This window comes from Nestor notabilis, unplaced genomic scaffold, assembly GCF_000696875.1.
Source record: "Nestor notabilis isolate BGI_N333 unplaced genomic scaffold, ASM69687v1 scaffold24751, whole genome shotgun sequence".
Lineage (NCBI taxonomy): Eukaryota > Metazoa > Chordata > Aves > Psittaciformes > Psittacidae > Nestor > Nestor notabilis.
Genome location: NW_009914658.1, coordinates 28,101 through 40,600, shown reverse-complemented (window position 1 = coordinate 40,600; position 12,500 = coordinate 28,101). Strand labels below are relative to the sequence as shown.

At 38.2% G+C, this 12,500-nt stretch overlaps 1 protein-coding gene across 7 annotated transcripts in view; it reads left to right on the top strand.

Moving 5' to 3' along the window:
• The window catches only part of ADD1 (adducin 1 (alpha)), a 29,076-nt gene that overhangs the window by 12,874 nt on the left and 3,702 nt on the right, over window positions 1-12,500 (top strand). For 2 of the 7 annotated variants that reach the window (XM_010023760.1, XM_010023758.1), the window contains exons 10-14: window positions 1,022-1,123; window positions 2,909-2,998; window positions 9,088-9,244; window positions 11,154-11,249; window positions 12,003-12,037. In XM_010023760.1, coding sequence (XP_010022062.1) covers window positions 1,022-1,123; window positions 2,909-2,998; window positions 9,088-9,244; window positions 11,154-11,249; window positions 12,003-12,037 — 480 coding nt within the window. Of the gene's footprint in view, window positions 1-1,021; window positions 1,124-2,908; window positions 2,999-3,840; window positions 3,934-9,087; window positions 9,245-11,153; window positions 11,254-12,002; window positions 12,038-12,500 lie in introns of those variants that run through there. The other 5 variants (XM_010023756.1, XM_010023754.1, XM_010023757.1 and 2 more) reach the window with 3 other exon arrangements.

The window sequence follows — 12,500 nt, the reverse complement described above, 5'->3', positions numbered from 1 at the left end:
GCATCAAATTAAACAGAGCTCCATACTAAATGCACTGATCAAATAAAGCAACCTTCTCTGAAGAACCCATGAAGCGCTTAAAGTTTGTGTTTGGGATATTTTTGTAACCCTTTGAGCTATGAGTTATAAAATATTCGACATCACCAAACTGTTCCTTTAGGTTGCTGTGCTGATACAGCTATTTATTTGTGCAGAAACTAATGCTGGAAACAGAACATTTTGCTGAAGTAGCTTGTTTTAATGCAAAACTTTGGTGATGCCCACTCTTGCTTCACAGTACAGAATCATTCACTAAACCTGATTAGTGACATCACATTGCTTTTCATACTTCTGTCATCTTATGCTTTAAGTTCGCTTTGATGTTTGTTGGGTATCAGAGGATTGAATCAATGATCTCTCTGTCTCTCTTGTGCTGTTTTATAAAAACACCCAGTGCAGAAAATGAAAATGGCAGTAACAGGGATTTAGAGGTCGTGTCTTAGATCTTGCTGTACTTCTGTTTGGGTAAGGAATAGTGTCCTTTTTAAAACAAATATGAACTCATTGTGAAATTCCCAATAAATATGTCCTTAAAATAATAAGTAGTTATATTGGAGTTTTCCCACTCCTATATTGTCTCTTTGTAAAGTGAGAAACACTGCAGTTGTCAGTGTGGTAAAGTGCACAGAAAAACAGCTCAAAAACCTTTCAGCCTCCATCACCTCTGAATTGCACATAGCTGTAGTAATTGGATTCTTTTGGGTGGAAGTTATTTGCAAGTTAACTGGTTTTCTAGTTTTTGTTGTTACTAGCTTGACTTAATAGAATGATTCTGATAATCAGAAATGTATCTGAAGGGACAGTTTATACTACTGAAGAAAGAAGCAACTTAAATAGTTTTAGGAATGAATAGAAGAATTCAATCATTGGTTCAGTTCTCTGCTATGTATAATGCATGATCAACTGTTCTGTGAATTTGCTGCTCTGAGTGTCTGTAGCCATTACAGCAGTTCTGACTGTTCAACTGTTCTTGATGTTACAGTGGACTAAAGAGGATGGACATAGAACTGCCACCTCTGCTGTCCCTAACCTGTTTGTTCCACTGAACACCAATCCAAAGGAGGTCCAAGAAATGAGGAACAAGGTTTGTAATAGTGAAGTAACTTCTTTTTGCCATCACTAAAATTAAGCTGCGTACCTGTAATGAACTGACTTACTTTCTTTAGTGAAATTTTGGGGGTTCAGTAAAACAGCTCTGATGTTGTCCTACCCCTTTATAACTGAAACAATTCCCAAATGTTCTGAAATCGTCTCAGAAAAAGATGGTATTACTGTCCACTTTGTGAAGACTTCCACTGTCTTATGTTTTGTTACTGTCAGACCAGTTGCTGGATACCTCTGAAACAGCCTGTTCCCTGAGATCATAGTTAACATTAGTGACCTGGTTTACTGTTTTGATTTCACCAGTTGAAATTGTGGCCTAGACAAAGAAATCTATGGATATTTCTCCATATTATATTTTGTTACATTATAATATGCTGTGATTGTTGCAGAAATTGTGGGGCCTTTGGAACTGCATGTTAATCTTTTTGAAATCAGCTAGGAGTTAATTTTCCAGTCTTTAAATTTTAGATCTTCTTGTCACCAGCCTATCAACAGGAAAGCATTGAATCCATTGGGTGTTGTTCACTTTATTTCTTTTTAAGTATAAGATGTGCACTGGCATCTTGTTAATACTTAACTTGTTCTGGATTGTTTTGCTACTTCTTACTGATGGCCATATGGAATATGGGAGTTAGCATTATATCACAGGAAAGTCTATACAGGGGTACCAACAGGAATACTGATTTGTTCTAAAATAATTTCTATAAGGTTGACAGAGCTTTTGCTTTTCCTGGTTTGGCACTGTCAAATAATAATCACTTAAAATGAGAATTCAAGTGAAATTGCCAAGCAGCTTCTTGGTGTTGGAAACACAAATTGTTTTGTTAAAAACTTGAATGAAGCGACTGAGAGAAGTAAAACTTTTTACTTTCCTGATGATGAGAGGGGTAGTAAGCTAGAAACAGGTACAGATGATGCAGGATCTTCATACTTTTCTGAAATACCAAGTATTAGTAATACCTTGTGTTTTCATACTTGTATGCATGTATTTTTATATTAATTGCATGTCATTTTTAGTTGTAGAGGCCTTTCCAATTGCATGCTTTCCTTCATTTATCTGGGAACCAGAGTATTTTAGAAATCAATTTTGAGTCAGCTGTTATGAATTGTTTATCACTGTAAGGTATCTAATTTAAACAGACAATACCTAGGTTTAAAGATCTGGTTTCTGTTCCCATTTTCTGTATGGAAAGAACTGGGAGGTATTCAGGGTGCAACAAAAGGGATGTGTTTGATTACTCCAGTTTCAGTTTATGCATAGAAGAGTATTTATATGCCCTTTTATGAATGTGGTCTTGACTAGATGGAGAAGTTGACTGTTGTTCTGTGTTTTACAGTAAGTTCTGCAGGAAGATGATGTTGTGGTGCAGTATCAGTGACTAGTGGCTAGTGACAGAAAACTGTAAATGACTGGTCAGGTGCAATAAACGTGTATAAATATGACCTCTGTGCTTCTCTCCTCACTTTTCTTCATAAACTGTTACCTGATCTGTAGAGTTTTACCATGAGCCAGTACTAAAAAGCAAAGGGCCATACCTGCTGTGGTACTTAAAGACTAAATTCTGATGAATGTGAGGAAACAGGTAGGAACTGAAGCACGTCTTCAAGTGCTTATAGGCACCGCTTTATTTGTTGGATAGGGCCATAGCAATCAACACTAGTTGCAGCCTGTTGACAGGTTCACCCACCCCCTTTTCAAATACAAAAATGTGCTTAACTTTTCTCTGTTATTCATGTGACTGTGTTCTGCTGCTTTCCTTTACAGATCCGAGAGCAAAACTTACAAGATATTAAAACTGCAGGCCCTCAGTCCCAGGTTCTTTCTGGGGTAGTTGTGGACAGAAGTCTTGTACAGGTGAGAGTATAAAACGCCTGAAACTATTAGCTTAAACTTAATCCATTATATCCTCTGCTTTCACCTAATATATCACTATGAAATTATTCTTTAATTGGCAGAGAGTTTCTGTTTTTAAGGTAAGTCTTAGAGGTAACACCATTGTCTTTGCGAGAGTGCTCAGGGTCAGAAATTTAAGAGGCTTCAGCCATGTAGCCCAAGCATGTCTGTGGAGGATGCTTCTTGGGGTTTTTTTTGCTGAATGTAATGCATGAAATTCAGAAGGCTTATTTCTATGGATTAGATTCTTGTTCAAACTTGTTGGGCTTTGTGGCAACTTTCTGTTTGTTTGTTTTCTGAGTTCATGTATCTTGAAGTACTAATAATACTGGGCACAGCAGGCTCACTATGGGGCAGTAGTGTTGTGTGTTAAGTATGTTTTATCATGCTTCATAATGTTTTATTTGAAGAGCAGTTTGGAAAAAAAAAGCTATTATACATCACTGAAACTTAAAAGCAGTATATCTGGATATACAAAAGACTTTATCTATGAATTGTAGCTCAAAGTAAGAATTAGAGCTATACAGTTATACTGTATAGCTGTAGCTCTATGTATCTGAGTGCTTTAACTGCCTCAGATAAGTATTTTCTGATATACTTTAAAAAGTTTGGCAAGTCTTATCATGACCATAGCATTATTCATGTTTGGTGTCATATTGTGTGCATGTCAATCCATTGTCACTTGCAATTTCATCTGCCAGTTACCGTTTCTTTGCATGTTTTTAGCAAGCATCATAATGGTTTTGGTTGATGTTTTAAAGCCTGGGCTCGGTTTGCTCTGTTTACTCAATTTACTGTTGCAGGATGCTCCCCTCTCAGACTGTACGGAATCTATTGAAGGGCTCGATCTCACAGAGCAGGCCTTTAGTCCCGCTAAATCTCTGTCTGTTAGAAAGGTACTGCCCTGTCATACTGCTCTAAATGCTGTTGTTCACCCTTCATTTTACCTCTTCCTCACCCTGACCTTTTCCCTATTAGTTAATGATTTGGCTAGAAAAGAAAAAAAAAAATAGATGACTCTCCAGATTCTGTATGTGCAACTATACCAGCAGGTACCTTACCCTGTTAAAGTATCTTTTAAGGATTTTGATCTTTTTCTTTCTCTGTAGAAGCTGGTAAGGAAACACTTAAGGTGCTGATTAGGTTTCTTTGCACGTGCTGGTAGTGTTGAATTACTCTAATCTGAGATCAATGTTGAGTTAATCTCAGCCTGATTACATCAGTGTCATTCCAAAGATACCACACTTACAGAGCGTGCCATGCTGACGAACGCTGTCAACTTTGATCCTGCATTGCTAGACGTCTTGTTTCCTTAAACCTTCTTGCTGTTACCTATAAGAATTGCTGAGGAATGCCCTGCACTTCCAGAATCGATTGGCTTTCAGACATGGAATCTTGCTTGTGCTTATGTAATACATTTTAAATACAGGATGAATTCAAAAGAGGCGTGTATGGTTGGGGTGGGCAGTTCTTTGAGGCCAACTGAACTGGAACAATTTGCACATTGGAAACAAAGTGTCCTTAGCTGTCTTTCTCTCCCAGGTATGGAAGGAGTTTCATAGAGGTGATGTAACACTGAAGCACAGTGTGCAAATAAGCATCAGTGTCTCTTCTGCTCCAGTATTTTATCTAAAAGATTTTAAAATCTTGGTTTAAGCCATGCCTAATGTCTCATTATCATAATATATGCGGTATCAGAACCAGCCAGCCAAACAACCCTCCTCTCCCCAAAAAAAAAACCCCAAACAAGCAAACCCAACAGACAAAACCACAAAAAACTCAACAAACCAAATAACAACAAATGAACCCACCAGAGAAATGTCTTAGAAAGATTATGCCAAAAGTCAGTTGTGTATTGTGGAACAAAGGAAGTATAAGCAATCTTAGGATGCCCACATAAACCTCACTGGAAACTTTGAATGAAGCTTTGAGGAGACCTGTACATCAAGGACTTACAGACTTCTAGGTACCAGATAATTACAAGTTCTCAGCTGACAAATGCTTTGACACTCAATTACAGTTAAAGTAAAAAGTTCCATCTGATTGCAGTAATGCTTCAAATGTATTGTTTTCAGTTAACATAACGCACACTATTTGGGCTGAAAACAATTCTGTTTGTGTAAAGTATGCATGTAATGCTTTGAGTCTTCTGTGCCTATGGCTGCAGTAGTAAATACTCCATTTTGCCTTGTCACTTGCTTTGTCCATGTTCTGAGAAGTCCTAGCCATAGCCATGTTGCAATACAAGCTCTTTGTGCACCGTGTGATTTTATTTGTGTTACAGACTTGGTTAACCAAGCTTCTGCTTCAGTCTTGGCTGAATGAGAGGGGATGTTGGTTATTCTTCCTAATGACCATTCTGCAATCTCATTAAAAGAAAAAAAATCACATGAATTTTCAAGAATTTAAAGGAAAAGGGGAATCACCTGTTTCATGTCTCTTCCTTTGGAATGGAAATTCTGTGGCTTTGTTCTTCGTGAGGAGCCTCTCAGTTCTGCCCCAGAGGTGGCACTGTGTTTTAATGGCAACTTCTACACGAACAGTACTTGAAGAACTTTGGGTTTTTTGGACAAAGGCACTGGTTTAATGCCAGATTGTGATAAGAGTGTTTGTTAACTTTAGACAACTATTATGAACCTAATGTGTGAAAGAAAACTTGGCATGTATAAGGTGACAGTTTTGCTCATCTGTCCCTGAGAACAAGATAAAGTGCGTGCCTGTTAAATGATGGTCACTTCACAGCAGTTCTGAATTTTCTCTGAAAGCAAAATTGGGTGGAAAAGTTACAAAATGACTTGAAAATCTAAAATTTCTTGTAGGATATGTGAGGTCCAAGTTTAGTATGAAAGTCTGTTGTGCATCATTAGCTACAAGCGACTTTCCCTTTGCTGGAACTTTGTGGTAGAATATGCCCCTAGAAAATTCTCAGGAGTGAAAATATATTCTGTTTGTGAATGTAATCTATCCATTATTTTTCACAGTGGAGAAGATACTGTTGATATTCAGGTGCTTACACATGCAATCAAACTTCAAATAGTCATCAAAATAGTAGTAGAATCATCATCAAAATAAAGCCGCTATCAGCATAATCGAGTTGAAATCGCTAGAACATTCGTTTTTTGCATGTCATCCTGTGTTGAAACAGAGTGCCAGCCTTTGATATGGGAGTTTATTTCCTCCTGCAGGCTCTGTAATACTGGAAACATCTCCAGACCAATTTTCTTACTCAGTTTTTCTGAGGGTTCATAGGAATCTCTGATGGCATGGACAGGTTGATAGCTCTGCAAAGTTTTGTCTATTTTAGTGTCACATTTAACAACCTGAAGTATGTCCTGTACTGTCTTTGTAGTCCTTTATACTCATTTTCCTTCTGTCCCTTCATTTGGTGGTGTATATTTTTATTTGAATACTTGGAAGGCTGCTCCAGTGCCTATTCTGTGAAGTAATGCATCTCTGCTTCTTTGATTTATATATGTTTTAGAGTACTTACGTTGCAGAATTTACTAACATAACTGCATAGTTTTTGTCCCCACAGAATCAGTCCTTCTACCCTTAGAAATTTTGAGTGGCCTTTGAACCATATTATTGATACTGAGCAAAATTGGATGTCTTAATCTGGAAAGAGCAGATCAAAAGTTTGCCTTTCTGGTCTCTTGTTTAATTTTTCTGCTCTTAAGGTCCAAAAAACACAAGTGCTTTTTCTTTGTAATATATAATCCACTTACTCCTGTTGCCTCTGATCTTTTTCAATATTAATTCTCTTGGGTCAAAGATACTCAGCTAGTACAAATACTGTTTGGATTGCCTGTGAGTGTGGCTTTTCTGTGTCTATGGGTTTGGTTTGTTGGTTTTGTTTCATTTTGTAAATGCGATAAGCTTGATGCGCTGCTTTTATTCTGAGTAGTTAACAAAGGTGCTTGTAAGGAGGAGAACACATAATGCCAGTGCACTGGTCATCTTTCTGCCAACTCTGTGTCTTGCTCTTTGTTGTTATTAATCAATAGGTATTGAGTAAAATCTTGTTTCAAGTGAGAGTTGTTCTACCCAGTCATTCTGGATTTAACTTGTAGATAAGTTAGATTCTTAAACATTCCAGGGGTACCAGTGTGCACTGTGTGTCTTGTTCCTCTTTTGGCCTTTGTAATCCTAGAAAAGTCTAGAAACTCGGCCTGAGTTCAGTGCTCTACAAACCCCTCCTACGTACTGCTGTGTTTCAGTTAAAATTCCACATTTAGTTTGAAGGGTGGGCAGAGATAGAGAGGGAAATACAGAGTTGCTGCGGGCACCAATTTTCTGCTGCCATTAAAAGCTGGGACCTGTAGTTTTGGGGATGTTTACATTTTCTACAAAATAATTAGGATCCGTATGAAGGTTGATGGTTTTGTGATTTGTTTTCAATACACTATCCTGCAAGAAAAGCCACAACAATCAAGCTGGTGCTTGATGGACATAGCTAAGAAAAGGCTTTTCACTTTCTTCTGGCATTCTGCATCTGAGATGAGCTCCTCTAATTTTATGGATAAACAGAGCTGATCTGTAATTGTTTAGAGATGTTTCTCTCCTGCAGTTCCTTTGAGGATCATACAGTGAGGCTTGTTGGTGTACTGTTTGTTCTTTAGTACTTCTGGCTGGTATTTGCTTCCTGGAGAGCAGCATAGATTCTACCAACCGGCTGTTCTTACCTTCCTGCATTGCTCTAGACCACCTTTCTGGAGATGAGGGGCTTTCAGAAATACCTTAACTGCTCTTGTCCTCATTCCATCTGGACATTCTGGTCTGTCACCTTGTTGGTGCTGACAAGACGTCCAAAGCAGCTCTTAGCATCCAAAACGGTGCTCTGTCTAATTTCATCTTCAGTTTTACAGTGAAGATCTCATGCCTGTTCATCAAGTATGAATGTGGAATTGAATGTTTGTCCCCTTGTTCAGGTGCTGTTTATTTTTGAACTTTCTAATGCTTTCTTTTCAATATTGGAACAAAAAACATTTGAATATGAAGATGATGTGGGCTAATCAGTTCCCCATACCTATGTGGTAATGGAATTCAAATACCTCTTTTCAACAAGGAAGGCAACTCAGATGTCACAATGACATGAAGCACAGGTCACACATCAGTCATTTCCAAACTAGTGTCAGTAGAGTTCTGTATATCTAATGAAGAATCAAATGCTTAAACAAGTCACTCGAAAGACACAGCTTTACTATATGGCTTTAGTCTTTACCATATGATTGGAGAAGAAAAACGAAAAACTGTAGCATTAGAAAATCTCTGATGCAGCAGCTTTTGTCCATTGGAACTTAGTGAACTTAGAATTGCTAATGTTTGTATACCTTTTTGTCTGGCTTGTGTGACAAATGTTATAGATGTAAATATCTAACTTGTATAAGATGGCAGTTAACCTTTGCTACTTAAAAATTGCTTGTAATAAACTATTAATCCTGATGTATGCAGAACACACACAGGATGGCTTTTTACTATAACATCTGTTAGATGTTATGCAGTAGCTACTAGAAATGGCTTTTCCCTTACTAAAAAAACCCCAAAACAAACAAAAAAGCCCCCTGAAACAAACAAAAACCTGAAACAAACCACAGAAGTACCTGTGAGCTGAGTCCTGTGAACTTCTACAGGTATTCTGTGCCCAGACTGCCAGGCATTTGGGCCTGGTATCCCATTTCTTTTGTGGGAAGAAAAAGAAACTTCATACTTGCGTGACTTGAGGCACAATTCAGCTAGACTGTTGGGCTGCTGTTTGATTTACTGCTTAATGGTGGATATTCCCTGGTGGAAACACTGATGTGTCTGTAAGAGTAATTAACAAGACCTGTTTTCTCCTTTATATTGACCTGCTGTCAATTAACGTATTTGTTTTAAAATCTGCAGTAGTTTTGATTTTTTTTATTTTTTTTTTTTTATTTAAAAGAAAATAAATGTAGCATTTTTCAGTTTATCGTTTTGTTTTGTTTCCGATTGCTTTGTAGCCTCTGTACTTCTCAGGGTTCTGCAAGTTACTGCTCAATTGCAGATGTATCTTAATTGTCTTTTGTCAGGGAGAACTGGTGACTGCGTCAAAGGCAATAATCGAGAAGGAGTATCAACCCAAAGTCATAGTGAGCACAACAGGACCAAATCCCTTCAATAAACTCACTGATCGAGAACTGGAAGAGTATCGCAAAGAAGTAGAAAGAAAGCAGAAGGGCCCAGAAGGTTGGTTTCTCTGTGTGCGTTTGTTCTGCAACAGACTATAAGAACAGCAAGTTTATTGGAATGTGGGTTACCTGCAGAGACCATGGATCAAGTATTCAGCTTTGGTGTGTTTCAGTTTTTCCAGCGTGACTTAAAAATTTAAAGGCATGTTGGAGATAGAATGTGCAATCTGGGTGTTAATGGAGCATTCTGTAAAGCGCATAGATCTTCTTTTAAAAATTACACTAGCAGACAAACTGGGGTGTTCAGGATGGCCAGGTTCTGCAGTCAGAAAAGTTCTTAGGTACTGCAGATTGTTGCAGACTGTTCACTTTGTTTCCCTTAGCAGTAGAGATAGTCCAGGGTGATAGAATAGTGTTGCTTTTCAGAAGCAAAACTGCAGTTTTCTACCCCATTGAAAATTGTGGATTTGAGAAATCTGTTGAATGGGGAAGGTACAGAACCATGTTTGAAGGCTACTTGGAAATGACACATATCCTCCAAAACAGATTCTGTAAATTATTGTAGACTTATGAGAGATGATTGCTGCATCTAAAGTGGTTCTCCTGCTTTACTTCTCTATAATGTTAAAGGATGATACTCAGATGCTCGTCTGTTGTTAGGTTTTGAATTTGAGCAATGCAGGAGCCAGAAGTGCCTTTTCTCTTGCAGTATGTCCTCCTGGCTTCTGCCTTTTGTTAAGATGATGTAGGAGCCATTGTAGATCGTATGTGTTCAGTTAATCAAGTATTGGACTGTGTGGGGTGGGATATTCTGCTGTTGTGCCTGTGTAGTTGCAGTGTTTATTCTCTCAGTAACGTTGCCACATGCTTCTTAGATACCCTAATACGTAGAGACTGTGTTACTGAGACAGACACCACCTGAGGAACAGAGCACATAGCTTAGAAATCAGACCATCAGGGAGCAAAATAGATCAGATAAAAAAAATCTCTGTATTTGAAAGGGAGATCAGAAACCTGTCAAGGAACAGATACAAAGACTTTACAGGATCGTGACGTATCATCACTGTCTAAATCCTTAGATAACACTCAGTTTGCTGCTGCACGGGTTTCTTGTCAGACCACGCAGCAAGTCATCACACATCTTAACCGAGAAGAGACAGATGGGCAGAAGTCCTCCCATAAGGAATTTCATACTGCAGTGATCAAAGCACTAAGGTCGAATCCTGACCTTTTGGCTGAGGCCTCAGGTATTATTAATATGGTACAGTTGTGCTTGCAATCTAAGGAACGACCTCTTTAGCTACACCATTTGGAGATTCTATCAGTTGACTCTCATCTGTGGGGCTGATTTCACTTTTAATTGTGTAGCTGAACTGTACAGAAGAAATGTTTTAATACTGTTCCTGATACATGGTGTACTCTGTTAATGTTTAAACCTGGAAGCAAGGGGGACCCTCCTTACTAATTACAAACACATAAACCGCTGTGAAATCTGTTTTGAATCATTTAATTACTGCATGTTTTGCTGATTATCTGTGCAGTCTTCTCTTCTTTGGGAATGCAAATTTGTTTACGCAGAGTTTCAGCAATGCAAAGCAAGCAAAAGAGCCTTATCTTGTGTGGGTCTGAAAGCATTTTTCCTCCCACCCCCCATTTGTTTCTATCTTCCTTGTGGTTTTTCCTCACAAGTTTTCTTTAGAGCAGCATGATAAACCAATTCATAAACTATTACATTGTTCATGCCCTTTTGGAAAAACAAAAACCACCACAGAGCACAGCTGTGGCTTGAACAGTTCTGTTGATATCAAACTATCACTTAGTTTTCTTTTGCTTGCTTTGGTATTATTTCATATCCTGGCAGGATTTTGATTCAGGAAAATGTATTCAAATCTTGTGCACATGGAGCACAAAGAGACTTTTGTTTTCTCACATGCTGAAACGTTTTCTCTGCCTTTCTACATCTGCAGAACCTTCAGAAGATGGCAGGCCACAGAAAGAGAGAAGTCCCCCTGATCTCACTTCAGCTCGCACTCCTCCCAGCACGCCGATTAAAATAGAGGAAGGTATGTTCTTCTCATTTGGGGGCCAGGGAAACCCAGTAACTGCATCACTAGTGACTGACGCATGAAAATATATGAACTAGTAGCTAACAAAGGTAAATTTTGTCTTGTACTTTATTTTTATACTACCTAAAATATACTCCACTAAACTGTGAGTGTACTAGGAGTTCTGTTTACAATAATAAAGAAGTGTGCATTAATATAAAGACAAATTTTCATCTCTTCAGAATTGCCTCGTCATCGCTTGGTGTTTCTCAATTGATTTACCCTTTTGTGCATTTTCTGTGAGAAATGGTGGCTCTTAAGAAATGAAATGGTGTCTGATGGTGAACCAGACACAAATTTGGATGCTTTGGTAAATCTCCTTCGCTGATTGCACATTTCTTAAACATTATTGTACTTGGATTACACCTCAGTAAATACTTTGTAACTCAATTTGACTCTAAACATCATTATTTGCTCACCTTATGTAGTAGTTTTAACTAAAATGAGAGCAGGGCTGGTAAAGTCCACAATTTCCTTAAAAAGAGGATAAAATAACAATCCTGAAGAGGTGTAATCTAATTTTCGTCTTGTTTCCTTTACCTCGTTCATTGGATATATCACTTGTCTGTTAGTCTTCCATTCACTACTTCATCTCATCCTGTTTTCTATAAGAATGGTTGCAACCATTCTTCTAACTTAACACAATGGCTGTGATGAATGCATAGATTCTCTACTTGTGCTTTTTTCTTCTTGTGGCTGCGTTACAAACAGGAGATGGATATGCTAAAGAGTACCTGTTACCATAGTAAGTATCATTCCATACTCTGACCTGCTTATGTGCTTTGCTTCACTCCTGCATCTTTGTTTACTAAGGGGTTGTTTGTTGGTTTTGCTTTTTTTATTTAAGCAGGCTCTTTCAGTTGAGACCCTGATTTCTTTAGTTGCTGATTTCATGAAATTCTAGGTAGTTACAGATCTTACATGAAAATGCACTCCCCCTTCGAGACACTGGAAGTGACATTATGTGTTTCCATATCTGTGTGTCCCGTTCCTCAGTTTAAAAAGGAGTAGTCTGAAGTTGTCTTCCAGATACAGCTGAAACAGGTCTGGGAGTTTCTGCCCCAGCAGTTTGCTTCTGCCTGTACAACCTGATATGGACCTGGTAATAACATGGAAGAAAGTTCCTCATCTATTCCAGTGCAGAAGTGTTACCACTGGCATTGTCTGAAATTTACCCAGCAGACTTCTGCACAGAGTGGATATGGAACT